The 24,200-nt window shown below is 39.7% G+C and overlaps 1 protein-coding gene across 1 annotated transcript in view; it reads left to right on the top strand.

Annotated features, from left to right (window-relative positions):
• The window catches only part of LOC126267870 (hemicentin-2-like), a 778,179-nt gene that overhangs the window by 485,276 nt on the left and 268,703 nt on the right, over positions 1 to 24,200 (top strand). The window contains exon 4 of the mRNA XM_049973180.1: positions 479 to 589. Coding sequence (XP_049829137.1) covers positions 479 to 589 — 111 coding nt within the window. The remainder of the gene's footprint in view (positions 1 to 478; positions 590 to 24,200) is intronic.

Genomic DNA, 24,200 nt, shown 5'->3' with positions numbered 1-24,200 from the left:
CCGCCACGGTCGCAGTTTCGAATCCTGTCTCGAGCATGGATGTGTGATGTCCTTAGGTTTGTTAGGTTTAAGTTATAGGGGACTGATGACGTCAGCAGTTGTCCCATAGTGCTCAGCGCCATTTGAACCATTTGACATCACACACATCCATGCCCGAGGCACGATTCGAACCTGCGACCGTAGCAGCAGCGTGGTTCCGGACTGAAGCACCTAGAACCACTCGGCCACAGCGGACGGCAGTTTAAATGGAAATGACATTCATTCAACTTGGTACTGTTCAAGGAAAAGTCGAAGAGTTGTATGAGACGCTTTTGTTTGTAAATAACACTTGCTTGCAAGTAGCAGAGTGTGTGTGTTTGTGTGTGTGTGTGTGTGTGTGTGTGTGTGTGTTGACTTGAGTTCCTTGAGTTGTGGCTGGGGCTTTTGATTTAGGTTGCCACGCAACTGAGACGTGACGGCCACTAATTTTCTGCTGCAGTGCCTCCGACGCGACTGTTGATCGAGGACGACGCCGGCCACAGGTTCACCTCCGTAGCCGGGCCCTTCTCAGAGGGCGACACGCTGCACCTGCGATGCATCGCCTTCGGTGGTAAGTCGGCCGTGAGACCGCGCTACGCTGCGCCATGCAGATTCTTTCAGATGCAGGGAGCAGGGAGTGGCAACTAACCCTTAACATAGACAAATGTAATGTACTGCGAATACATAGAAAGAAGGATACTTTATTGTATGATTATATGATATCGGAACAAAGAAAAATAACAGTCACTTCTGTAAAATATCTGGGAGTAAGCGTACGGAACGATTTGAAGTGGAATGATCATATAAAATTAATTGTTGGTAAGGCGGGTGCCAGGTTGAAATTCATTGGGAGTGGCCTTAGAAAATGTAGTCCATCAACAAAGCAGGTGGCTTACAAAACACTCGTTCGGCCTATAGTTGAGTATTGCTCATCATTGTGGAATTCGTACCAGGTAGGGTTGACAGAGGAGATAGAGAAGATCCAAAGAAGAGCGGCGTGTTTCGTCACAGGCTTATTTGGTAAGTGTGATAGCATTACGGAGATGTTTGGCATGCTCAAGTGGCAGACTCTGCAAGAGAGGCGCTCTGCATCGTGGTAGCTTGCAGGGAATGTTCAACTGTCATGACAAGGCTCGCTGCTTGAAGATAGCACATTGCATCCAGCATTCTCAGCCCTGACAACAGCAACTTCTTCAACAATTGTTGCGCAACTGGCCGTCGGCCTCTCTCGGGAGCAATCCCAAAATTAACAGTTAATTCGATCTTCCGAAGCACGTTCCTCAACCGTGGTGCGGAAAGAGGACCTCTTCGTATTCCTTTAATGCATCGACAGTGGCCAAGAGCAGTAGCACTATTGCTGTGGTGCTGATAAAACAGCTCTGCGAGAAAAACCCTGTTCAGCTTTTCCACACCAGTTACGGCAAATCGTTATACCAGCACCAATAAATTTCTTTTATTTCACGTCCATGGTCACAAACTTGTAGGTCCTCAGACTAACCAGTTTCAAAATGGTTCAAATGGCTATGAGCACTGTGGGACTTAACATCTGAGGTCATGAATCCCCTAGAACGTACTTAAACCTAACTAAGGACATCACACACACCCATTCCCGAGGCAGTATTCGAACCTGCGGCCATAGATGTCGCGCGGTTCCAGACTGAAGCACCTAGAACCACTCGGCCTCACCGGCCGCCTCTACCGGTTTCGGTCAACATTGACCATCATCAGATCTGCAGCAAAATATGGGAAAAATACACATCTAGTGGATTGTCTACAGCTTAAAACAATAGAACAAGCCATGATGAAAGGTATTACTGTCATAAACATGAAAATTGTGCCCTTTAAATATATTAAGGCATACCTGTTTTATATAAAAAAAACATATCCTAATGTAATGAAGCCAACGTGGCATCGCTAAATGCTAAACACAAAATCAGCATCAGCATCGTCACAGATATATTAATTACAGTTAATGTAAGAGTCATCTTGTCAGGAGCACGATTGTTCAAAAGAAACTGCCATTCAGTAGCCACAAAATGTTTGTGTCGCAAGTTCGCCAGATGCCTCTACTGTAGGCACACACATATTCTTCAACGGTAATTGACAAGTATAGAATAAAAAGAGAGATACAAGCAGTAAAGTATGTACAGCGCTTGTAAGGTGTAAAAGGATTTACAGTAATGAAATGAAACAAATTAAAACGCGACAAAAATCAGGTTATTAAAAGGGATAGAAAAGTGTCAGTAATGTTGAGAGGCCTCATCTTATTTAAATCGCAGAGTTTCGCATGCATGTCAGTAATACTCTTCATCATGCCCCATTTCACTGCTTTCAGATGTAGGCAATCCACCAGTTGTATTGGTGTTTTTCGTATATTTTGTTGATGGTCATTGCTGACCGAAAACGGTAGTCCGGACCTACAAGTTTGTAATCATAGACGTGAAATAAAAGAAATTTATTCTACATTTTCGGGTCACTGTTCCATTCGCAGCCATTTCGAAGCTTGTGAGACCAACACTATTAACAACGTAAATCCTTCAGCGCATAGTCTGAACATCATTCCTATACTGTCTGGTACCCATACCGTAAGTAGTTTTCCCTATGCACTGGCCCAAGTTGCGAAAGTCTAATTATAATCACCCTGCATCTAACATGGTGGAGAATATTGCCGATTGGGTCTGATGGTCTTCATCGAGGGCATAGTAACTTCTCCACATGAAACTATTCATCAAACGGCAGTGGACACCTATCAACGAGGATGTGTGTGGGTCATTCAGCGGCAGTTGTCCGGGTGTTCTGAACGCTGAACACCGATTTTACGTCTACACCTACGTGATTTTATTGCTGTATGAAATGCTTTGTGCTGCCAATCCTATATGCAAATCGATAACGAACAAAAAATTGTTTGTATTTTATTAAAGGTTTCCCTCAAAGCTGCAAATAATATTTTATTACTGACTAGTTTAAAACTTTCTCGTTCATTTTCAAACTATTACCTACACTGGAAGTCACAATGTTATTAACAAAACATGAAATGGAGTATTTTCAAACATCTTGTAAGAAAAGGCTATAGAAAGCTTTTAATCTTATATGACATATGTGCGTATGTGAAGTGTCACTGTGTATAATATATTTGATTTTCCGTCATACCATTGTAACAAACGTCATTTGACTGTATTACTGTTGTCTTCATTCATTCAAAATTCGACAGGCTCACTTAGTTCTTTATACATGAGGCGGTCTCAGTTGTATATTATGTGGTCGTATACTCGGTGCTTTAGAGAGAGTAATGTTTCAACCAAATACATAGTTACTGCATTGATAAAGGTGTCAACATAACCGTACTATTTTTTTAAGTTACAGATATATCATAAGCTAAACTACTTTACTGAATTTTGAAACATTTTCAATATATATTATTTATCACACTACTGTAATCTGTGCAAAATGTTTGAAAAGTTTTATTTCAAGATTCGGCAATAACACTGTGCTCTCAAATGTAGGCAGTGGTTTGACAATGAACGAAAATGTTCTAAACTAGTGACTAATAAAAATGTTTTTTGCAGCTCTGACGGGACGTTGATTACCAACAAGCAATCGTGTTGGAGAAACGTCGAAAAGTGGGCATTAGAGTAGAGGTTGAATATACAGCTTCAGTTTTAAGGTTGTATTTATTTTTCAGTGCATAAAGCACGACCGTTTTCGGACTCTTACTCGCCCATTATCAGCAGTGATACTGGAAATACAGAAGAGACCGAAGCTAATAATAATTTTTACACGCGATTGTACCCTTGAGAAATCATAAAAAGAAATTCAATATAACATTTTAGAAAACATCTGTCGGGATAGGTGTGGTAAAACGTAAGTAAAGGACAAAGCGACACCGGACAATACTACCAACGACTGCCTGATTAGTGAAATATGCGAAGAATACCAAGACATTTACACTCTGTGCTGTGATCCCGCCGGCCTTGATAGACAAATATAATACGTAGAGTACCACCACCGTGCGCAGAGCACGGAATAGCCTACAGGAAGACGGACGCAAACTGGTAAATCAGTGAGGCAAATGTACTGACGGTCATTCACAATTTGAATTAGTGATTTACATTCAAAAGGAAAAAAGCACAAGAAAATTACATGAAAACCATTAATACTATAGTATGAATGGAAAAGAAACATAATGAACAGGGGCAGAACAGATTTGTAGTAAAACCAACTGGAAATCAGCGATATAAAGTTTATGTTTGAACCGTAAAACACAATGAAAAAGGTTTTTCCTTTAAATGAATGGCAAGCAAGCTTTTATTTAGCGAGGACACATACAGTAGCTTGGAATAACGTGCCACAGTCATGAGTTAAAATAACACACCCGTACCACTCCTATTAAAGAAGCATCTCGCTACTAAACAAAATGGAAGGTAGAAAAAGATTGAAGTCCACACTGACAACAATTTCTATACCAATTAACATCCAGCAGCAGTAACGCTAACGGGACACATTAAAAGTAGGAGCAATTCAGAAACAGCTAACCCAAACGGCGAGTCACAGAGGTTTACGTAAGATAAGATGTGAGAGCAACTGTACATAAAGAACAAGAGGCAGATTTTAATTTAATGAGGACACAGATAACAACGCACAATAATGCGCCGTAGTCGTAGGACGAAAAAGTAAAAATATACACATTCCCATTAAAAGAGGAATTTTCCAGCTATGTTTAGCAGAATGTGGGTGGACCATACAGTCATTACTATACAAAATGGGCAAATGCCTTACAGTAGCTAAACTTCATTAAGGGCCACCAAAGCAATGGCGAAAACACTGACCTAGTTAAGAAGTACACATGCGCAACGTACATTAATCAGTAACCAGAAGGAGGAGGAAATGAGGCTGGACGCTACTTCAAAACAGGAAAGTTATTCAAAAAGGCTGCTTGCTTAAGCGAAGTTTGCTCATTAAAAATGCCCGACGGAACACGGTTAAAGCTGCGGATAGTTCCTATTTCTTCTAAAAGATTTAAAACAAGTCTTCTACACTGATTACGTAAAATGCTGCAGTTCCTGTTCATAAATGAAATGGAATAATTATGATTTTTCAGGTGATTGGTGAGGGCGGATTTAGAATTGCTAAGGTCCTGGTGCTAAAGGAGCGGCCACATTGCCCTATGTAGGCGGTGGGACACTAACTACACTGGATGCGACAGACACCCGATTGCGCGTTGCGAGTGTCTTCTCTGTTTTTGTGGTACTTCAGTAGGTGCCAGATCTTAGTGATGATATGCAACACGGGTATAAAGTCCTCTTTACTGAGCCATTAGCCGATCCTATCGGATATAACATCTACGTATGGGACCCTCCAAAAATTTTTTTAGGATTATCATTACTATTAGATGATGAGGTACAGATCGCTAGAAGCGACTTTCGGTTGCCTTTTTTGGAGTGAACATCAATAACGTCCAGCTGGTAACCATTAGCAAGTGCCATACATTTAGTGATATCCTACTCATGCTGGTAGTTTTGCTTTGAGAGAGGGATTCTAATAACTGGGTAAAGTATTGCACGAAGAGCAGCAATTTTTTGCTGTTTCGAATGAACTGAAGAGCAGTCAGTAATGGAACCAACCGTAGTTGGTTTCCTAAATATATTAAAGCAAACTTTACTGTCCTCTAACACAATTTCCAGATCCAAAAATGGGAGTATAAAACCAGAGTCGTACATTAAATCATGACATTAACAATAGAGATACACATCTCACACGAGTGAATATTAACAGTGATAAAAATCCAGCAAGTATACGAATATCACGGGTAAAGAGGTGATTATTAGTACTGAATACAACTTATGATGAAACTCTCGTCTAAATTTACAAGAAAATTATAGTTTCCTTCGTTTCTTCAGAATTTTTATCTACCTAATCACTTTGCTTTTAAAAATACCGTATATGTTCTGACTGATTAGTTAGCCATTTAATGTCCATTAAAAGTGTAATAGCTAACGTTGACATCAACCACAGTGAAAATCAGCTTTTTTCAAACCACTCCGAACCCCTTCAAAGAGTTATGTGCTACAAAAGATATGTGAATGACATCATACTTCCTTATCACGGGATTGGTGCCCAGCCGCGACTTTTTCAAAAAGACTTCAGCAAAATCCAGCTAAAGTTTCAGTAGAGGCTTTGGAGTCCCAGTTTTGTATTTGGAAATTACGTTACAGGACACTAAAGTTTACATAAATATATTTAGGAAACCAGAGAGATAAGATAACGTTATTCACTCCTCTTCAGTTCATTCAAAGCAGTGCTTTACCGTTGGATTAGAGTTCCTCTCCCAAAACAAAACTGCCAGTGTGAGTAGGATATAATTAAATTTATGGCACTTGCTAATGGCTACCAGCCAAACTTTGTTGATGTTTTTCTCCACCTAGCGCAAACAAAAGTCGCTCTAACAATAGGTTCCAGATTGTCCCGTCATCTACTAGTAATGATAATTCTAAAAAAAATTGCATATTTAGGTGTTATATCCTACAGGATTGGCTAATGGCTTAGAAACACGGCTTTATATCCTTCCTCTATAACCCAATAAGATCGGATACCTATGAAACCAGAGAAGTCAATCGCTATGCAGAACATGGTGTCTACTGCATCCTCCCGCTTATATTGGCCAAACTGGCCGTTCCTTCAGCATTCTTTTCAGATAGCATCAGGATCTCGGCAGTTCTAAGTCCGCCCTCACTAAAGACCTGAAGAATTACTGTCGTACCATTTCATATACAAACACTAACTGCACCATTCTATATGATCAACGAAACAGCCTTGTTTTAAATCTTTCAGAATAAATAGAAGTTATCCGCTGCATTAACCGTGGTCCTCTGGGCATTTTGAATGAGCAAACGTAGCTTAAGCAAGCAGCCCGTTTAAATAAATTTTACGTTTTGAAGCAGCACCAGCCTCATTTCCTTCTCCTGGTTTCTGATTATTGTACATTGCACCATTTCTTAAAGTAACTATTGCAAGGTCCACCCAACTTCTATTAAACATAGCTGCAAATTTCCTCTTTTAATAGAAAGTAGCATATTTTTAATTTTTCATTCTATGACTGCGAGGTATTATTGTGCGTCGTTATCTTTGTCCTCACTTAATTGAAATTTCCCTGTCACTCATGACGTACAATTTGTCTCACATCTTATCTTACGTAAGCCTCATTGAGTCACCGGCATTTACATATCTGTTTCTCAATTGCTCCTACTTTTAATGTGTCGCTTTACTGCTATTACTGCTAGCTATTAATTGGCACAAGAGTTTTTGACATTGTGAAGCTTTTGCTGCCTTCCATTTTGTTCAGTAGTGAGGTACTTTTTCATAGGAGTATGTGTACGTTCTTTTAACTTATGACTTGTTTATGTTCTTTTAACTCATGACTATGAAACGTTATTCCAAATCGTCTTAAATGTCTTAATTAAATTAAAAACTAGCATGTTATTCATAGAATCGAAAAACGTTTTGATTGTGTTTATACATAAATTTTATGTCGCCGGCCTTCAGATAGTTTCACTACAGTTCTGTCCTGCCCCTGTTCAATTTGTTCCTTTACCGGTCATAATTTACCTTTCATGCTTTTCATGTAACTTTCTTCTAATTTTTTGTTTTTTCAATGCAACTCAGTATTTCAAATTGTGAACGGCCATACTAGTTGGTCTCACATTGTTCTTCACGTCAACAGATGACAGTACCTTTGCCTGTCTGGTTTACCAGTTTGCTTCCTTTTTCGTGTAGGCTACCCCGTGTTCTGCGTTCGCTGGTGGTACACCACGTCCCATATTCTACTACGTTGCTTGGGGTTAGAGCACAAAGTGTAGGTGTCCTTGCGTCCATTGCAAATTTCTTTACCGGGACTGTCATTCGTAGTAGATTCTGATTTAGCTTTGCCATTGACTTAGGTTTTTCTGCAAATATTAAATGTTATTGTGGATTTTTTTTGCTTTTTCTTATGTACTGCCTCGTGTGAAAATCATTAGATCCGGTCTCTTGTTCATTTTCAGCACCACACCTGATGGTGGGCATGTAAAATCCCAAAACCGGCCGTGCTGCACTGAAAAATGAAAAGAGCCGTACAAGTCAAACGGTATCTTCAAACCGTACCTTAATTAATAAATTATAGATATATTGAGTTACTGATCATGATACCAACACAATGCTGGAATCGCACAAGGAAATTGTTTATCCTTATAACTTTTTTATGCCATCATGCAGCCTTTGTCTTATCTTCTCAATGCACATTTACTTACACATACCCAGGCGTTACTCTTTTTGACAGCTTTATATTGATCTCTCTGGAGGTCGACAATCGTGATGACACAGTTTCTACTTCAGAAGGTGTTGTTTTATATTTATTTGCTTCTAGGCACAAGATCGTACTGTATACCAAGCTGCCACTTATTTATCAGGATGACATACGTTATTTGTTATTGGGTACAAATGTTTCCATGTGTTCTGTAATTTATTATCGGGCCTATACATGGGCAGGATGGGCATCTTTTTTTCTGGGGCAGGAGTGACAAAATTTCTCACGCCGTTCAACATTGTTCTACGGGGCATGTTAACATGAGTATGAGGGAAAACAGACTAGCGATCGGAACTAGCCGGAAAGAAAGACAGAAACAATCACATGTCGGCTGACAAAACATTTTAATCAGGCCATGTACATTGCCGCTACATCTGGCATTCAGTGTTCTCGAATATGTGAAGTAATCAAGCGAACATACGGGTTGACGTCACGCACTGCACCTCGCCTGTGTTTTCCAGTTTTCAACATTGTGTGCCACGTCTGCAACCTATCACCATCGTTCCCTTACCCCTAATGGTAGAAACATAGTTACATAATTTCATTCAAAGAGTACTTTGAAAGAGATTTTTTGTACGGTAACAATAACAACGAAATTTCGGTAACGTTTAAGAAGCTGTTCAACGACAAGAAGAAAGGCTAGGACACAAAGTGCGATCCACACCTACTGCAGTGGCCATGTGATATTTGCCGGTGGACTACGTCCTTCTCTAGATATCTTTACGTCTGTCTTTGTGAGATACGAGTACACATAGTACAAACATGAGCAAGCATCAATCGCCACACTGTCTGTGATACAGGCTGGTTTCAGCCATAATGGATTGTCCTCCATAAAGCGACCCATTAAAACTGTTGCCTTATGAGTGCTACCAGTTGCAAAGAATTCCTTCTGATGCTGTGTCAACTTACAAAGGAAACCACGCAGTACTTGTTGATTCTGATCCCAAACATATCCAGTTATTGGAAACTGTGTTTTGTTATTTGACCCTTCCCATGTAATCCTCCATACACTGTCACTATTATAAACATTAATTCCCTCACCTTGCATCCTACTACAGGTGTCACCCAAGGCTCTGTCGTATGTCCTTTCCTTTGCTCAATTTAAGCTATCGATAAGCCTGAATCACTTCCATCTGTTGACTTTTTTGCCTCCTTCACTACGCTGAGGGAGCAGCTTTCCTATCTTTTATACATGTTACTGCACGCTTTTCCTATGACTCTACCTTCATTAGCTGGCGTCCACAAGTAACCAACAGCCTATACACTATTCCCTCTCTCATCCATTCCCATTCTAAATAAGAGCTTCTCCTCTCTTCTCCATCATGTTTACCCTTTTCCTTTTCGTTATATATTTTGGTTAAAGGATCGAGAGACGAGAAAGGCTAACTGAGTTCTGCAATAAATTTGGGTTAGTAATTGCAGACTCACTTGTTCAACAACCACAAGAGGAGTAGTTGCACTTCGAGAAGGTTTCAAGACGCGGGAAGATTCTAGATGAAATACATTATAGTCGGACACACATTCCAAAAACATGTACAGGATTTTACGCTGTGCCAATGAGCACATACAGTCTGGAATAACAATTTATTAATGATGAAGATCAGGCTGAAGTTTAGGAGACTAATGCGCAATGTGGGATACTGAAGTTGCAGGAATGATGAGTTGCTCTTGGAGTTCACCGAGGCTATTAGATACTGAAATATGAAGTATTTCAGTGGGCAAATGAATTGAATGGTGAATGAACGCACTAAAAATGGCAGTCAAGTAATTTGGAATGAGAAATACAGATACACAGAAGGTAATGGAGAAACTTTGGGAGACAGAAGAAAAACATACTGGTCGCAGTAAGATTGGAGTACTGAAATGTTGAGATAAATTCTGGAATACAGGAATATAGGTCACCAAAGAATGAAACATATATGAAATGCAAGGAAGCTAAGACTAAATCCCTGGAGGAAAAATGTGACGAAATGGGAAAAGAAATGGATTTCGGAAGGATGGACTTAGCATTTAGAAAAGTCAAAACAACGTCATGTGAAATTAAAAGCAAAGGTGGCAACAATAACAAAGAGATGAAAATTCCAATGTCAGGTGTAAATGAGAGAGTGGATATGTGGAAAGAGTCCATTTGACGAGCTTACGAGGGGAACGACTTGTCTGCTGACGTGATTAATGTAGAAGCAGGAGTAGATATTGAAGACATAGAGATGTACTATTAGAATTTAACACAGTTTTGGAAGACTTGCGATAAAATAAGGCAGAAGAAACGGATAACATTCATTCGGAGTTTCTGAAATCATTGGGGAGTTGTCAAACAAGTGACTATGGAAGCTGGTGTGCAGAAACAATGAGTCCGGACACATACCATCAGACTTTCGAATAAAGGTCAACCACACAATTTCGAAGATAGCAAGGGCTGACAACTCCGCGAATTATCCAACATTCACCTCCAGAACTCATGCATCCAAGCTGCTGATAGAAATAATACACAGGAGAATGGAATTTACAAATTAAGATCTTTTAGAAGACAAACATTGAGGCTTTAGGAAAGAAATAGAAACTGATGAGGCAGTTCTGATGTTGACATTGGTCATGGAAGCAGGCGAGAAAAATGAAAGACACAATCAGAGGATTTATCGTCCAGGAAAAGCGTTCCACAGTGTAAAATGATGCAAGATGATCAACATTCTGTAAAAAATAAAACTAAGGATTCACAGTTTGTACAAGAATGAAGAGGGCACAGTAAGAATGGAAGATCAAGAACGACGCACTCGAATTAAAAAGGGTTTAAGACAGAATGTAGACTTTCGCCGTTCTGTTTGATCCATACCTAGAAGAAGCAATGGCGAAAATAAAAGGAAGACTGAAGAATGGAATTAACAATCTGGATGAATGAATAGCATTGAAGATTCTTTAACGATATTGCCATTCACAGTAAAAATGAAGATTTGCTTTGAATGTTGAATGAAATGGTCAGTGTAAAGAATGTGGAGTGAGAGTAACTCAAAAGAAGACGAAAGTAAGGAGCAGGAGCAGAAATGAGACAACGACCAATTTAATAATTGAGAACACAAAGTAGATGAAATGAAGGAACTCCGATACCATAGAAGCGCATGACAGACGAAGCAAGGAGGACGTAAATAGTAGAGTAGCACAGACAACGAGGCATCCTGCCCATGATAAGCCTGCTAGTATCGAACATCGGCTTTAACCAGAGAAAAAATTTCTACGAATGTAATGTGAAGGACAGATGTCTACGTTAACGCTTTATAGACTGTGGGAAAATCTTAATAGAATCGATGTATTTGGTATATGATGGTACAGAAGAATGTTGAAAACGATACGGTAAGGAATGAGGAGGTACTCCGCAGAATCGACGGAGACAGGAAAATATGGAAAGCACTGACAAGAAGAATGTACAGGATGTTGAGATATGTGTTAAGACACCAGGAAATAACTTCTATGGTGTTAGAGAACTGTAGAAGGTAGAATCGTTAGGGGGCAACTGACTGTGGAATATATCCAACAAATATTGAGGACTTAGCACGCAAGTGCTACTCGCAGATGAAGAGGCTGTCACAAGAGAGGAATTCGTGGTGGGCATCATTAAACTAGTCAGAAGACTGACAACCTCCTCAAAATACTACAGTCAAACCTACACATAAATTTGCTACTCCCTTTTTGTATTTTTGCCAACCAACTCGACACCTACATTAATATCCTCGAAAGCCCTCGGATCCCTCTTCTTTTACCCACACCCTACAACACTGTAGAAAGCCTAACATTTCCATCCCCTAAATTTCCTTGAGAGTGCACTTCTTAATGTCCTTTTATTTAGCAGAACGAATAGGAATTTTGTTTGTTTTCAATCTTATATATAAAACTGAGTGATTTTACCTTGTGGAGGACCCAGTTTACCATTTCCAAGGAAATGAAAAGTGGGTTTTCCAATTGTGAGGGCCGACGACATACTGCAAAGAATGAGACAGAGCCCTCCGAAACCTCCTTTAAACAACACACCCACAAAATGAAACACAGTAACATAAATTACATAGCCACTTTTAATGTAAATTCACTCTTAAAAACAGAAAACTTAAATAAACTGCCTAAAGAAGAAAAAAATGTATAATCATAACCACAGTGCGAGAACTAATGAAGACATCCTTTCGAATCAGAAGGATTCATGACATTTAAGGGAAAACCAATGAAAGTAGTTATGGAAAATTTACCCCAGTTTGGAACAGGTCTCAACGTAATTCATTAACAGATTTTATATCAATAACTATAGGACTTCCCACAGTAACATTTAACTCATCAAACAAAGTTTACACTATTTTAATTGCATATGTGCCAACAAATGAGAAAAACATAACACATAAAGACCAAACAGGAAATTTTTTGCGAACTGTGTCAAACACCCCAGATCACATTCAGTTGAAAAACGCCGTTTTACATCGTGGGAACTTTAATGCAGAAATAGGCAACGAACGTCAGCACCGATCGAAATTAGGAAAATTGCCTATGGAGGCATCACAAGGTGGTCCTAAAATCTATATTCTTCAAAAACCTTGCCAGAAAACAAACTGCATGAATATCACCAATACTTGTTTGCACTGAAAAACCACTCGATGGTATTGCAAATAAGTGGACATTTGCAATGGAGGTACGCAATGTACACAGGTTGCCAAGAGCGCCGGTTTAGATTGAGACAACTACCTATCTGTCATTAACCTTTCCAGACCGTCTGGGGACAATTGTGTACATTAACTTTTACTGTGTTTTAGCTGCAACAGAAGTATTTTTTCGCAATATAAACCTGAGGTAAACTTTAGTGAATGTTCAGCCTATTGACCATGCACAAGGACTGCCAACTGTTGGGCATCACTATGAAAATTTCAGCAAGTTAATGTAACAGTGTGCAGCACCTTGTGACCACCTCAATCCACGGATGTGACTCGTTGGCCATATTCCACTGTAGAATTGGCTACTGTTATTTTTATTTTGCATGGCAATTATTGAATGACCATAGAACTATTTATTACAATAGTTATTTTAGTCGATAAAATAAAGCCAACTGTACGAAGTATGTTTTAAAAACAGGTAGATATTTTTATATCAGTCTTGCAGTTTAATTTTTTTTTAAAAAAATCGCTTTAGAACATTACAGCATAAAGAAAAATTTTCCTTCCTCCAGGAAAAATTCGGGTCCAAAAGGGTTAAATTCAAGGGACGACGAATGTCTAGAAAAAAGAACCAATACCAGCCTGGAAATTTGGACAAACAGAAGTTGTCTATGCAAAATAATTACAAAATACGGTTGGGAAAAAGAATACCAAAATTCTGGGAAAAACTTGAAAAATACAATTTTGAGCTAGCAAAAGAAACTATTTGTCTTGCAAAACAATGCAAACAAGCTTGTTGGAATGATTATTGTATTGAGTTAATTAAAATGGTCTCACAAATATTAGAGTACAAGGTGAGGTAACATCAGTTGAGTTACAGTTTAAGAAGAAGAAGTGTTTAAAGAAATACACACCACCACTTTACAGTTCATACACCCAGAAACACAAAAGGCTGCATATAATATCAAAGAAAACAGCACAGTACTTGCAGTCTACTTCAAAGAGTTACAAAACTACCACCGAAAGCAGAATTTCATTATGATAATGTAATCCAAATACTAGCAGACTCAAAGCCGCCAACAATAGAAGATGCCAGAAAAATCATACAACAAGTTAAAAATAACAAAGCACTAGGAGGAGAAAATACAGTCACTGAATTGTGAAAACACTCTGGTGACATCATTATTCTATGTCTAACAGAAATAATTAATGAAATTAGGACAACAAACAGCTTACCTTAAGAATGGACATCGAAATGGACAACCTTAAGAATGGAATCGGCATGAATACATCCACTACATAAAAAAGTTAAGAAAACTGATCCTAACAATAATGGAGGGATCTCCCATTTACCAGTGGAATACAAGATATTGTCCATGGCACTTTGAAAGAGATCCAACTTGGAGAGTATCAAGCAGGATTTAGAAACGGAAAGTCGTGTGCAGAGAAAACACTACATCTAAATAATACAATAGAATTGAGTAAAATCAGGCAATAATACGCCAGAGCTAATTAAAGGAACTTAACGAACACAACTTTAAAGGTAACATTTACGAAGAACTGTGAAAAAGACTGAAATTAAATCAGGAGAAAGACAGCGAGTTGGTTTATCGCACTACTTTTTAACTGCGCGTTGTAGAAGGTAGTGAGAAAAAGAGAAAATCCGTAAATAGTAAGGGTGTTCAATGACAATGAAATTAAATAATATTATAGTAGATTGTCTAGAGTTTAAATAGGGTATGGCATTAATTAATAACTCACTGGTCAGAGCCAAAGAACAAATCAGAGAACTATAGAAACAAGCAGACCTGTTATGAGTAAAAGTATCATTTGAGAAAACACATCCCATGGTAAATATCGGTGATGCCCCACCAGAGATTAAAATTCATAAAAATACAATGTCTAAAACAGTTTTAAGTACCTTGGATTATGGATAATGAGCAACACAAAACAAGAGATAGCTATAGAAAATAGAGTATATGAAATGGAAAGGGCATTCCTGTTGACAAAAGCATATACACCAAAAAACTTTGTCCTAGAACGCAAAACTAAGACACTATTAAATATTTGTAAAGGCTGAAACATTTTATGTAGCAGAAACACTTAAATTAACAGGATTTGGGGTTTTGGAAAACTGGAAAAAGTTGAAAGAAGAGGAAAATACTGGGACCTGGAAGTAACATTAATGGTGAATGCAAATGAAGGTTAAACGAAGTGCTACGTTCGAAATTGGAAAAGGTAACTGATGTAATGAGGAAAATAAGACTACTGTTTTATGTCGACATATACTAAATGGATAATTACAGACTAAACAAGATCTTCAGTTTACATACAGCTTGAAAGTTGGATGTTAATACTTCTTTGGAAAGTTGGCCAATGATTCTGGTGGTGCATATACAAACTTTGAAGTATTATAATCATGAGTGGTTGCATTTAAATTATCAGTAATCGCTTCCTATTTATTTCTAGATTCCTTAATTTTGTCACTTATCTCGTCACAAAACAATTTGAATTTATGTATATGTAGCTTGAAGTTTTGTTCCTGTTTGCTACTACATTCCTTGACCTTGCCACGAAGTTCGATGTTAAACTTTTGAATCTCATTATTAAATTCTCTTATTTTATTACTGGATTTTCTAAACCGTTCATTACTTGATTTGTTAACCTCATTAAGTTGAGCTCCTGAATCTCTCATAACAATATTTGATTGTGTTACGGTATTTTGATCACCAGAATAGCGTCACGTATGACAGGCAGTATTAGTATGTACTTTGATTATTCACAGTATTGTGCGGACGTTCCCTGACTTCATTATCCTGAGAAGAATTTCCTACATCCTGCCTCAAATTTTCCGACACTCCACTTGAAGCTATCTAAAGATAGCTTGTCCATTCCTGCCTGTGCTCTAGTTTTCATTGTCGTTGCAACAATAAAGAAAATAAAATAAAATACAAAATAAGTATCATGCACAAAACTGCCAACTTCACTGTTGCAAAATAAATTCTGAACAAGAAAACTGCTGAAGTAATAATTTTGACATTTATGCGAAGCAAGCAACAAAAGGAAAAAAAAGGTTCAAATGGCTCTGAGCACTATGGGACTTAACATCTGTGGTCATCAGTCCCATAGAACTTAGAACTACTTAAACCTAACTATCCTAAGGACATCATACACACCCATGCCCGAGGCAGAATTCGAATCTGCGACCGTAGCGGTCACGCGGGTCCGGAATGAAGCGCGGCGCGCAAGCAACAGAAATGCAATGTAACAACTACTGACCAAATACTACACTGACCAAGTACTACCGCATAAAATTTTGCAAATGCTGTGGCATGACGAAGCACTTCTAACTGCGAAATCGTCCAACGAAACGAAATTCTGGCAGACAGTTTGACAGGTGAAATTTAATTTGTAATTGTTTTTTAAACTCGTACAAATTTGCAGTTATTGTTTCTTCTGTTGAAAGACGTACGGAAATATGTGACGTTTCATCTCTGACAATAACTGGAATCTGATTGAGAACAAAACGAAACAGAAACTTATGACCGTTCCTACAAATCATAAAGAAATCAATACTCAAGTATCAGACAGTTTTAAAAATATTCTCAACAACTCCTAACAACAGTTCTGCAGTGCTTCTATAAGCAACAGACAACTTACCTCGTTTTGCCACTGCAGTTGCCCGATGATCAATATGCTAAAAATAACAAAAGCAAAACTGCTATCCTCGTAGTGTGCAATGCATGGTCATAATAATTACAACAACTACGTCCATAATTTTTTTTCTGATAGAGAGAGATTGAATGGTCGAGATGGGTTTGTTCAACTAGCCTTAAGCGGTGTAAAAAAATGAAAGAAGCTAATAAAAACTTTAACTTACTATAATCAAAAAATAGATCGTTTAAACACTGACAAACTTTAAATAGAACTTAATTATTCCACAACATCTATATTCAACAATTACGTCTCTGGTCACGGCAAAGATATGAATATTGCTCTCAATGTATGCATACACAAATCCTCCCAGTGCGCAAGCAAGCAACAACTACTTGCAACAAAAAGGCACATTAGGAAAAAGACAAAATTAACACAAAGTTTTCTCCGGCGCTACTAACACGATCACGGCAGGCTGTGACCTCAAATGTCGCGCGGTATCTTTCCAGCGCAGGCTGTGCCCGCCCACATCTGACTCCTCTCAACAACTCTTCACTCGCTACTATTCGGTATAATATCTCACACTCAGAGCATAGAGTAAATATCTCTGGCGTGAGCATTGCATTCTGCGCATGTTGTCAACATTAAACCGGGATTGTCACGTGTGTTCGGGACTTCGCTGTGCGTGTATGCTTTCCGCAGAGTGTGAAGTTTATAATATCAAGAGTGTTTCTTGTGTTTTCACCGTTTGTTGATAGTGTAATAGCGTTGGTGAATTACTGTTGTTGCTACGGTTGCAAAGAAAAATATCTGAAAGTAAGGATAGTAACTTTTCACGGGTACTATGTTTAAAAATTGCGAGACGCATTATAATTAAAGTTTGATTCTGTAGACCTATTTTTCTAGAATTTTATGTCTATATAGTAGATATTACGTCTCATACAAAAGCTTACAATCAATCGCTTCCTCTTGTAAATTTGGTAGTGGAACAGGAAAGGGAATGGTTAGTTGTACAGTGGGAGTCTGTAATTGTCTTCGTATAATATGTGTGTCAAAACCTTTTTTTACTATAAAGTTGCAGTAGGAGACCATGTTAAGTGTGTCTAGGAGATGGAGAATGATAATGTGTGATTTATATTTTAGTTTCATGAAGGATGAACAGCGAGTAAAGATGTGGCTCCAGAAAATAAGGAGGAGTAATTTTGTCCCCCCGAAATATTCCGAAGTATGTTAAAAAAACTTTGAAGATGAATGTTTAGCCAGAGAAAAAATTGGACGTGTGTGGCTAAAGGTAGAGTGCAAGTGAACTGTGACACCTATCGCAAAGAAGCAGAATGAAATATCACTTGCCCTTAAAAGTTACGTAGCTGGTTTATTCCCGGTATCAAATGGATGCTGTTAAAATGTCTGCACAACATACATAAATAATCCACGACACGTACGAAAAGAATCCGTCTGTACTAGGGATGTAGTGACATTCTTAATATACAGGGCGCTATACGGACAAACACACAACGTCCCGAGAACACCAGGCCGGGAATGTATGTTGACAACACAAAATCAGTTCTGCGCATGTGAATGCTCATTCCAGAGGTATTTACTGTATGACTTAAAGTTTGGGTGTCACACCAGCAGAATCGTTGATCATCTTAGCAAAGAAATATTAACATCCACGTATTAAGCTACAAATCCCAACCCACATGGTTCACCGACATTGGTATGAAAAACACGTGAATCAGAATTGACATAACAGAAAACAGAATACTTTTTAGAGAAGCCATACGAAGAACCTTTCAGGAAGGTTATTCGCTAAACAGATAACTTGAAATTATTTCATGAAGAATTAATAGAAGGCTTCTTAAACATATGAAACTGTTTATTTATATTTCTGGTATCCTGAGTGAAAATTAACTTCTAGTAGTTAGAGAAACCTATGTAAATGATTTTTCTATATTAAATCTATTGTACATAATGTATTTTCAAATAGTGACTGAAAATCACGATGTGTCTACACTGTTGCTCCCTCATGTAGCAGGAGAATAGAACTAAAGTTGAGAAACAAAAGCTCTAGTAGGAACTCTACCTGCTAACCAAAGGTGCTTCACTGTTCGCCACTCTTAGGAAGTTTCTATTAGATTAATCATCTTCCCTGCTAATTTCCATTTTCTCAATGAAAGCCTTTGATCGTCGTAAACCCTACTTTGCTTACATTATCCCATCTCCCACATTGTTTTGAAACTTTTACCAAATAATGAAAATTTTCCTCCATCCTTATCTACCGGGTGATCAAAAAGTCAGTATACATTTGAAAACTAAATAAATCACAGAATAATGTAGATAGAGAGGTACAAAATAAAACACATGCTTGGAATGACATGGGGTTTTATTAGAACCCAAAAATACAAAAGTTCAAAAAATGTCCTAGAGATGGCGCTTCATCTGATCAGAATAGCAATAATTAGCATAACAAAGTAAGACAAGGCAATTATGAAGCTCTTTACAGGAAATGCTCAATATGTCCACCATCATTCCTCAACAATAGCTGTAGTCGAGGAATAATTTATGAACAGCACTGTAATGCATGTCCGGAGTTATGGTGAGCCATTGGCGTCGGATGTTGTCGGATGTTGTCTTTCTAGAGATGTCGGTCGATCACGAAACACTTCAGGTAACCCCAAAGCCAATAATCAAGCGGATGAGGTCTGGGGACCTGGGAGGCCAAGCATGACGAAAGTGGCTGCTAAACACACGATCATCACCAAACGACGAGTGCAAGAGATCATTCACTCGTCAAGCAATATGGGATGGAGTGCCATCCTGCATAAACATCTTACATTCCAGCAGGTGTTAATCAGCCAGGCTGGGGATGATGCGATTCTGTAACATATCGGCGTACCTCTCACCTGTCACGGTAGCAGTTACAAAACTAGAATCACTCATTTCCTCGAAGAAAAAGGCCCGATAACGGTAGATGTGGAAAATCCAACCCATACCGTGACTTTCTCGTCATACAATGGAGTTTCCACGACAGTTCTAGGATTTTCGGTAGCCCGAATTCTGCAGTTGTGGGCGTTGACAGACCCTCGGAGCGTGAACTGAGCTTAATCGGTCCACAACACATTACTCAACCAATCGCCATCTTCCGCCATCGTTTGAAACGCCCACACCGCAAATGCCCTCCGCTTCACTAAATCGCCAGGTAACAGTTCATGTTGCCGATGGATTTTGTACGGATAGCATCGGAGGGTACGCCTAAGTGCCAACGAAACAGTACTGTATGGATTGCTGGTGCGATGTGCGACTGAACGAGCGCTGACTTCTCCGTGCATAGACGAACCCGCTACAGTCTCCATTTCTTCCTGAACTGTCTCAGCAGCATTACGCCTTGTGCTCGGTCGGCCACTACGGGGTCTATCGTCTAAACAACCCGTGGCTTGAACTTCAAATTCATTCTCGCCACAGCTGCATTCGTCAACGGACCTTTACCGTTCTAATCCCCTTCCTATGGCGATAGGGTCGTAACGCTGAAGCAGCACGTTCCCCATTCTGAAAATACAGATTCACTAAAAGCGCCTTTTCAGGAACTTCAACATGCTGCGACTGCTGGCGCATCTGATTCTCTCTCTCTCATTAAAGTTCCTTTTATGCACGATCGCCATGCGCAGTCACTGACGTTTTGCTGTCCAGTGCCATCTGTCGGACATTTTGTGTACTTTTTTTTTTTTTTTTTGTTCTAATAAAACCCCATGCCATTCCAAGCGCGTGTGTCAATTTTTACCTCTGTTTCTACATCATTCCATAGTTAATTAAGTTTTCAAATTTATACTTTTTCATCAACAGGTACATTGAACGTCTCCACTTACACTGAAGAGCCGAAGAAACTGATACATCTACATGACTACTCTGCAATTCACATTTAAGTGCTTGGCAGAGGGTTCATCGAACCACAATCATACTATCTCTCTACTATTCCACTCCCGAACAGCGAGCGGGAAGAACGAACACCTAAACCTTTCTGTTCGAGCTCTGATTTCTCTTATTTTATTTTGATGATAATTCCTACCTATGTAGGTTGGGCTCAACAAAATATTTTCGCATTCGGAAGAGAAAGTTGGTGACTGAAATTTCGTAAAAAGGTCTCGCCGCGACGTAAAACGTCTATGCTGTAATGACTTCCATCCCAACTCGTGTATCATATCTGCACACTCTCTCCTCTATAACGCGATAATACAAAACGAGCTGCCCTTCTTTGCACCCTCTCGATGTCCTCCGTCAATCCCACCTGGTAAGGATCCCACACCGCGCAGCAATATTCTAACAGAGGACGAACGAGTGTAGTGTAAGCTGTCTCTTTAGTGGACTTGTTGCATCTTCTAAGTGTCCTGCCAATGAAACGCAACCTTTGGCTCGCCTTCCCGACAATATTATCTATGTGGTCCTTCCAACTGAAGTTGTTCGTAATTTTAACACCCAGGTACTTAGTTGAATTGACAGCCTTGAGAATTGTACTATTTATCGAGTAATCGAATTCCAACGGAGTTCTTTTGGAACTCATGTGGATCATCTCACACTTTTCGTTATTTAGCGTCAACTGCCACCTGACACACCATACAGCAATCTTTTCTAAATCGCTTTGCAGCTGATACTGGTCTTCGGATGACCTTACTAGACGGTAAATTACAGCATCATCTGCGAACAGTCTAAGAGAACTGCTCAGATTGTCACCCAGGTCATTTATATAGATCAGGAACAGTAGAGGTCCCAGGACGCTTCCCTGGGGAACACCTAATATCACTTCAGTTTTACTCGATGATTTGCCGTCTATTACTACGAACTGCGACCTTCCTGACAGGAAATCACGAATCCAGTCGCCACTCTAATATTGTGTGGGGCCCCCGAGGCCACTCCGGCCGGCCATCTCTTTTTTCCGATTCCTGTGGGATGTTTTTCCAGACACAGCGAAGTTGGAAATTTGATGTTTTACGGGACTCCTGATGTACAGGGCACACTCGTGAAATGGTCGTACATGAAAATCCCCACTTCATCACTACCTGGGAAATGGTAGGTCCCATCGCTCGTGCACCGAGTATGACACCACGTTCAAACCTGGTATTATAGCTGCAGTAAGCGATCTAGCAACTGCGCCAGACACTTGTTGTCCTATATAGGGGTGATGACCCCTGCTCCATATTCTGACTGTTTACATATCTCTGTATTTTAATATCCAAGGATATACCGGTTTCTTTCACGTTTCAGTGTACTATACACACCCCGCTTATGTGACTACCAGTCTTACAATTAATAATGTCGTGTGGCTCAATCTCATAAGCGAATGTCTTTCAATTGGATATCACATCGGTGACTTCCGTGTCCCCAAAGTAACCGAGGTATCCCATCGGGAAAAGACGACTTACAGTTTAACGTGGAATCCAAAACAAATGTCGTTTCTGGTGAATCCTTACAGTACTGAGAGATGAAAGCTATGTTCGAATAGACCATGAGGCACGACCAGATTACCATTCTTACCAGGGCTGATAAGTTAACGAATGTAAACCACGAAACGTTATCGACATTACATTCATATATCCCTGCAACCATCCTACATAGTGATTTCAACAGCCTTCAACGCCCAGAGAATAAATCCACTCTACTACTTGTACTTTCTGTCTCACCTACATCACTAATCTATGTTCATTTTGTTTATTTTGCTCGCCTCCTCTTCTCCATTTGAATACTTTTCACCTCTCTCCATAACCGTGGCCTGGCTTCCAGTCTAATCGCCCAGTCAAGATTCTACACAGACAAGTTGTTACACAGACTGTATTCAAGGTAATAAGGTACAAATAATTATTATCGTCATCAGTCAGCACAACCTTTTAGCAGTTTAAAAATATATGTGTGTTATCACTTTGTTTGCTTTTTTTAAAGTTTACTTGTTATGTATTATAAAACTGTCAGTTGGAAAGTAGAACCAGATAGTGTTTTCAGCAAGGAAACGAGAGTAAATAGAACAAAAGAGATGTAGCAGAGAGTACATTTGAAGGACGTAGATTATTCCAAAAGCAGAAAGCGCACAACTGAATGTGGGTAAGCAACTATTAATTTGAATAAGAATATTAGCAACGAAAGGTGGTGAAACCGTTTAATCTTCCTAAAATGTACACAGCTCTGCAAAACTGGCTAGATAAAGTAACATAACATATTCACTACTTTGCGGAAGTGGATGACACTGCGGGAGCGTATTGGCAGAGGTCTCCTTGTCATATACAAAAAGCTGAACGCCACTTGGCGTGAGATGAGTGTGACCTCAGCGCCACATGTAGCTTGCTCCGCAACATGAGGCAGTTGAAGGAACGGGAAAAGACAGTGTGTCAATCAGCGAGCAGTTATGGTGCGGCAAGATGCTGTTCTTCGTGACAACATGGCACCGAAACATTTGGATAACTTCACACTGGGAAAAAGTAAGCGGAAAATTGGGAGAAGGACGAAGTGTATCGAGAATAGTCCAGTGGTTTGGCATTGCTCACATCATTCTTTCATATGGTTGGTTGGTTGGGTGGGGGATTTGGGGGAGGGAGTGGACTAAACAGCAACGTCATTGATCCCATTAGATTAGGGAAGGATGGGGAAGGAAGTCGCCTGTGACCTTTCGAAGAAATCATCCCGACCTTTGAATGAAGCGATTTAGGAAAAACCCGGAAAACCTAAATCAGGATGACCGAACGCGGGTTTGACCTGTCGTTCTCCCGAATGCGAGTCCAGTGTGCTAACCACTGCGCCACCTCGTTCAGTGTTTCATGTGCATGTGGAGCTTTTCAGAATACAGGAACTGTCAAATAGCGGGTGTTTTTGCAACAACATTTAAAAGGGCTGCAGTCTCACGCTCCACAGTGACACGGCGACTGCATGAGGGCGGTCCGTTTGGAGGACGATCAGTGTGTTGTGTTCTGTTGATACCCACACATCGGTGACACTGCGGTGGTGCTAATAGCAAACTGAATGGACCTTCGAGAAGTGCGTCGCTTGCTCTTCTCGGATAGTAGCAGATTCTGTCTGAGTAGTGATTCTGGACACATCCCCGTATGGCGAGAATAGGAATACGTAATGCACCTAGGAACATCTCGAATATCATATTTTAGGAGTTCTACGTTTTACGGTGGCGAGGAGCCTAAAAGGAGGTGACAATAGTCACCACTTCCTAAAATTGTGTCGCACCTCCCTTTTTAGGGTGCGTAGTGAAACAACTCGGCGTGACATGGACTGAAAAAGTCGTTGGAAATCCCTTGTCGAGACGCTGAGCAATGCTGTCACTATAGCCGTCCATAGCTGCGAATGTGTTCGCGGAGCAGGATTTTGTGCAAGAACTGACAGCTCGATTATGTCCCATAAATGTTCGATGGGATTCATGTCAGGTGATCTGGATGGACAAATTACTCGCGCGAGCTCTCCAGACTGTTCGTCATGCCAATTACGAAAAATTGTGGTCCGCGACTGGCTCATTGTCGTCCACAAAAGTCCCGTCGATGTTTGGGAACATGAAGTCTGTGAATAGCAGCAAATGGCCTCCA

This window comes from Schistocerca gregaria, chromosome 4, assembly GCF_023897955.1.
Source record: "Schistocerca gregaria isolate iqSchGreg1 chromosome 4, iqSchGreg1.2, whole genome shotgun sequence".
NCBI lineage: Eukaryota > Metazoa > Arthropoda > Insecta > Orthoptera > Acrididae > Schistocerca > Schistocerca gregaria.
Note: the sequence above shows the minus strand (reverse complement) of the source record. Positions and strands in the feature narration are given on the sequence as shown.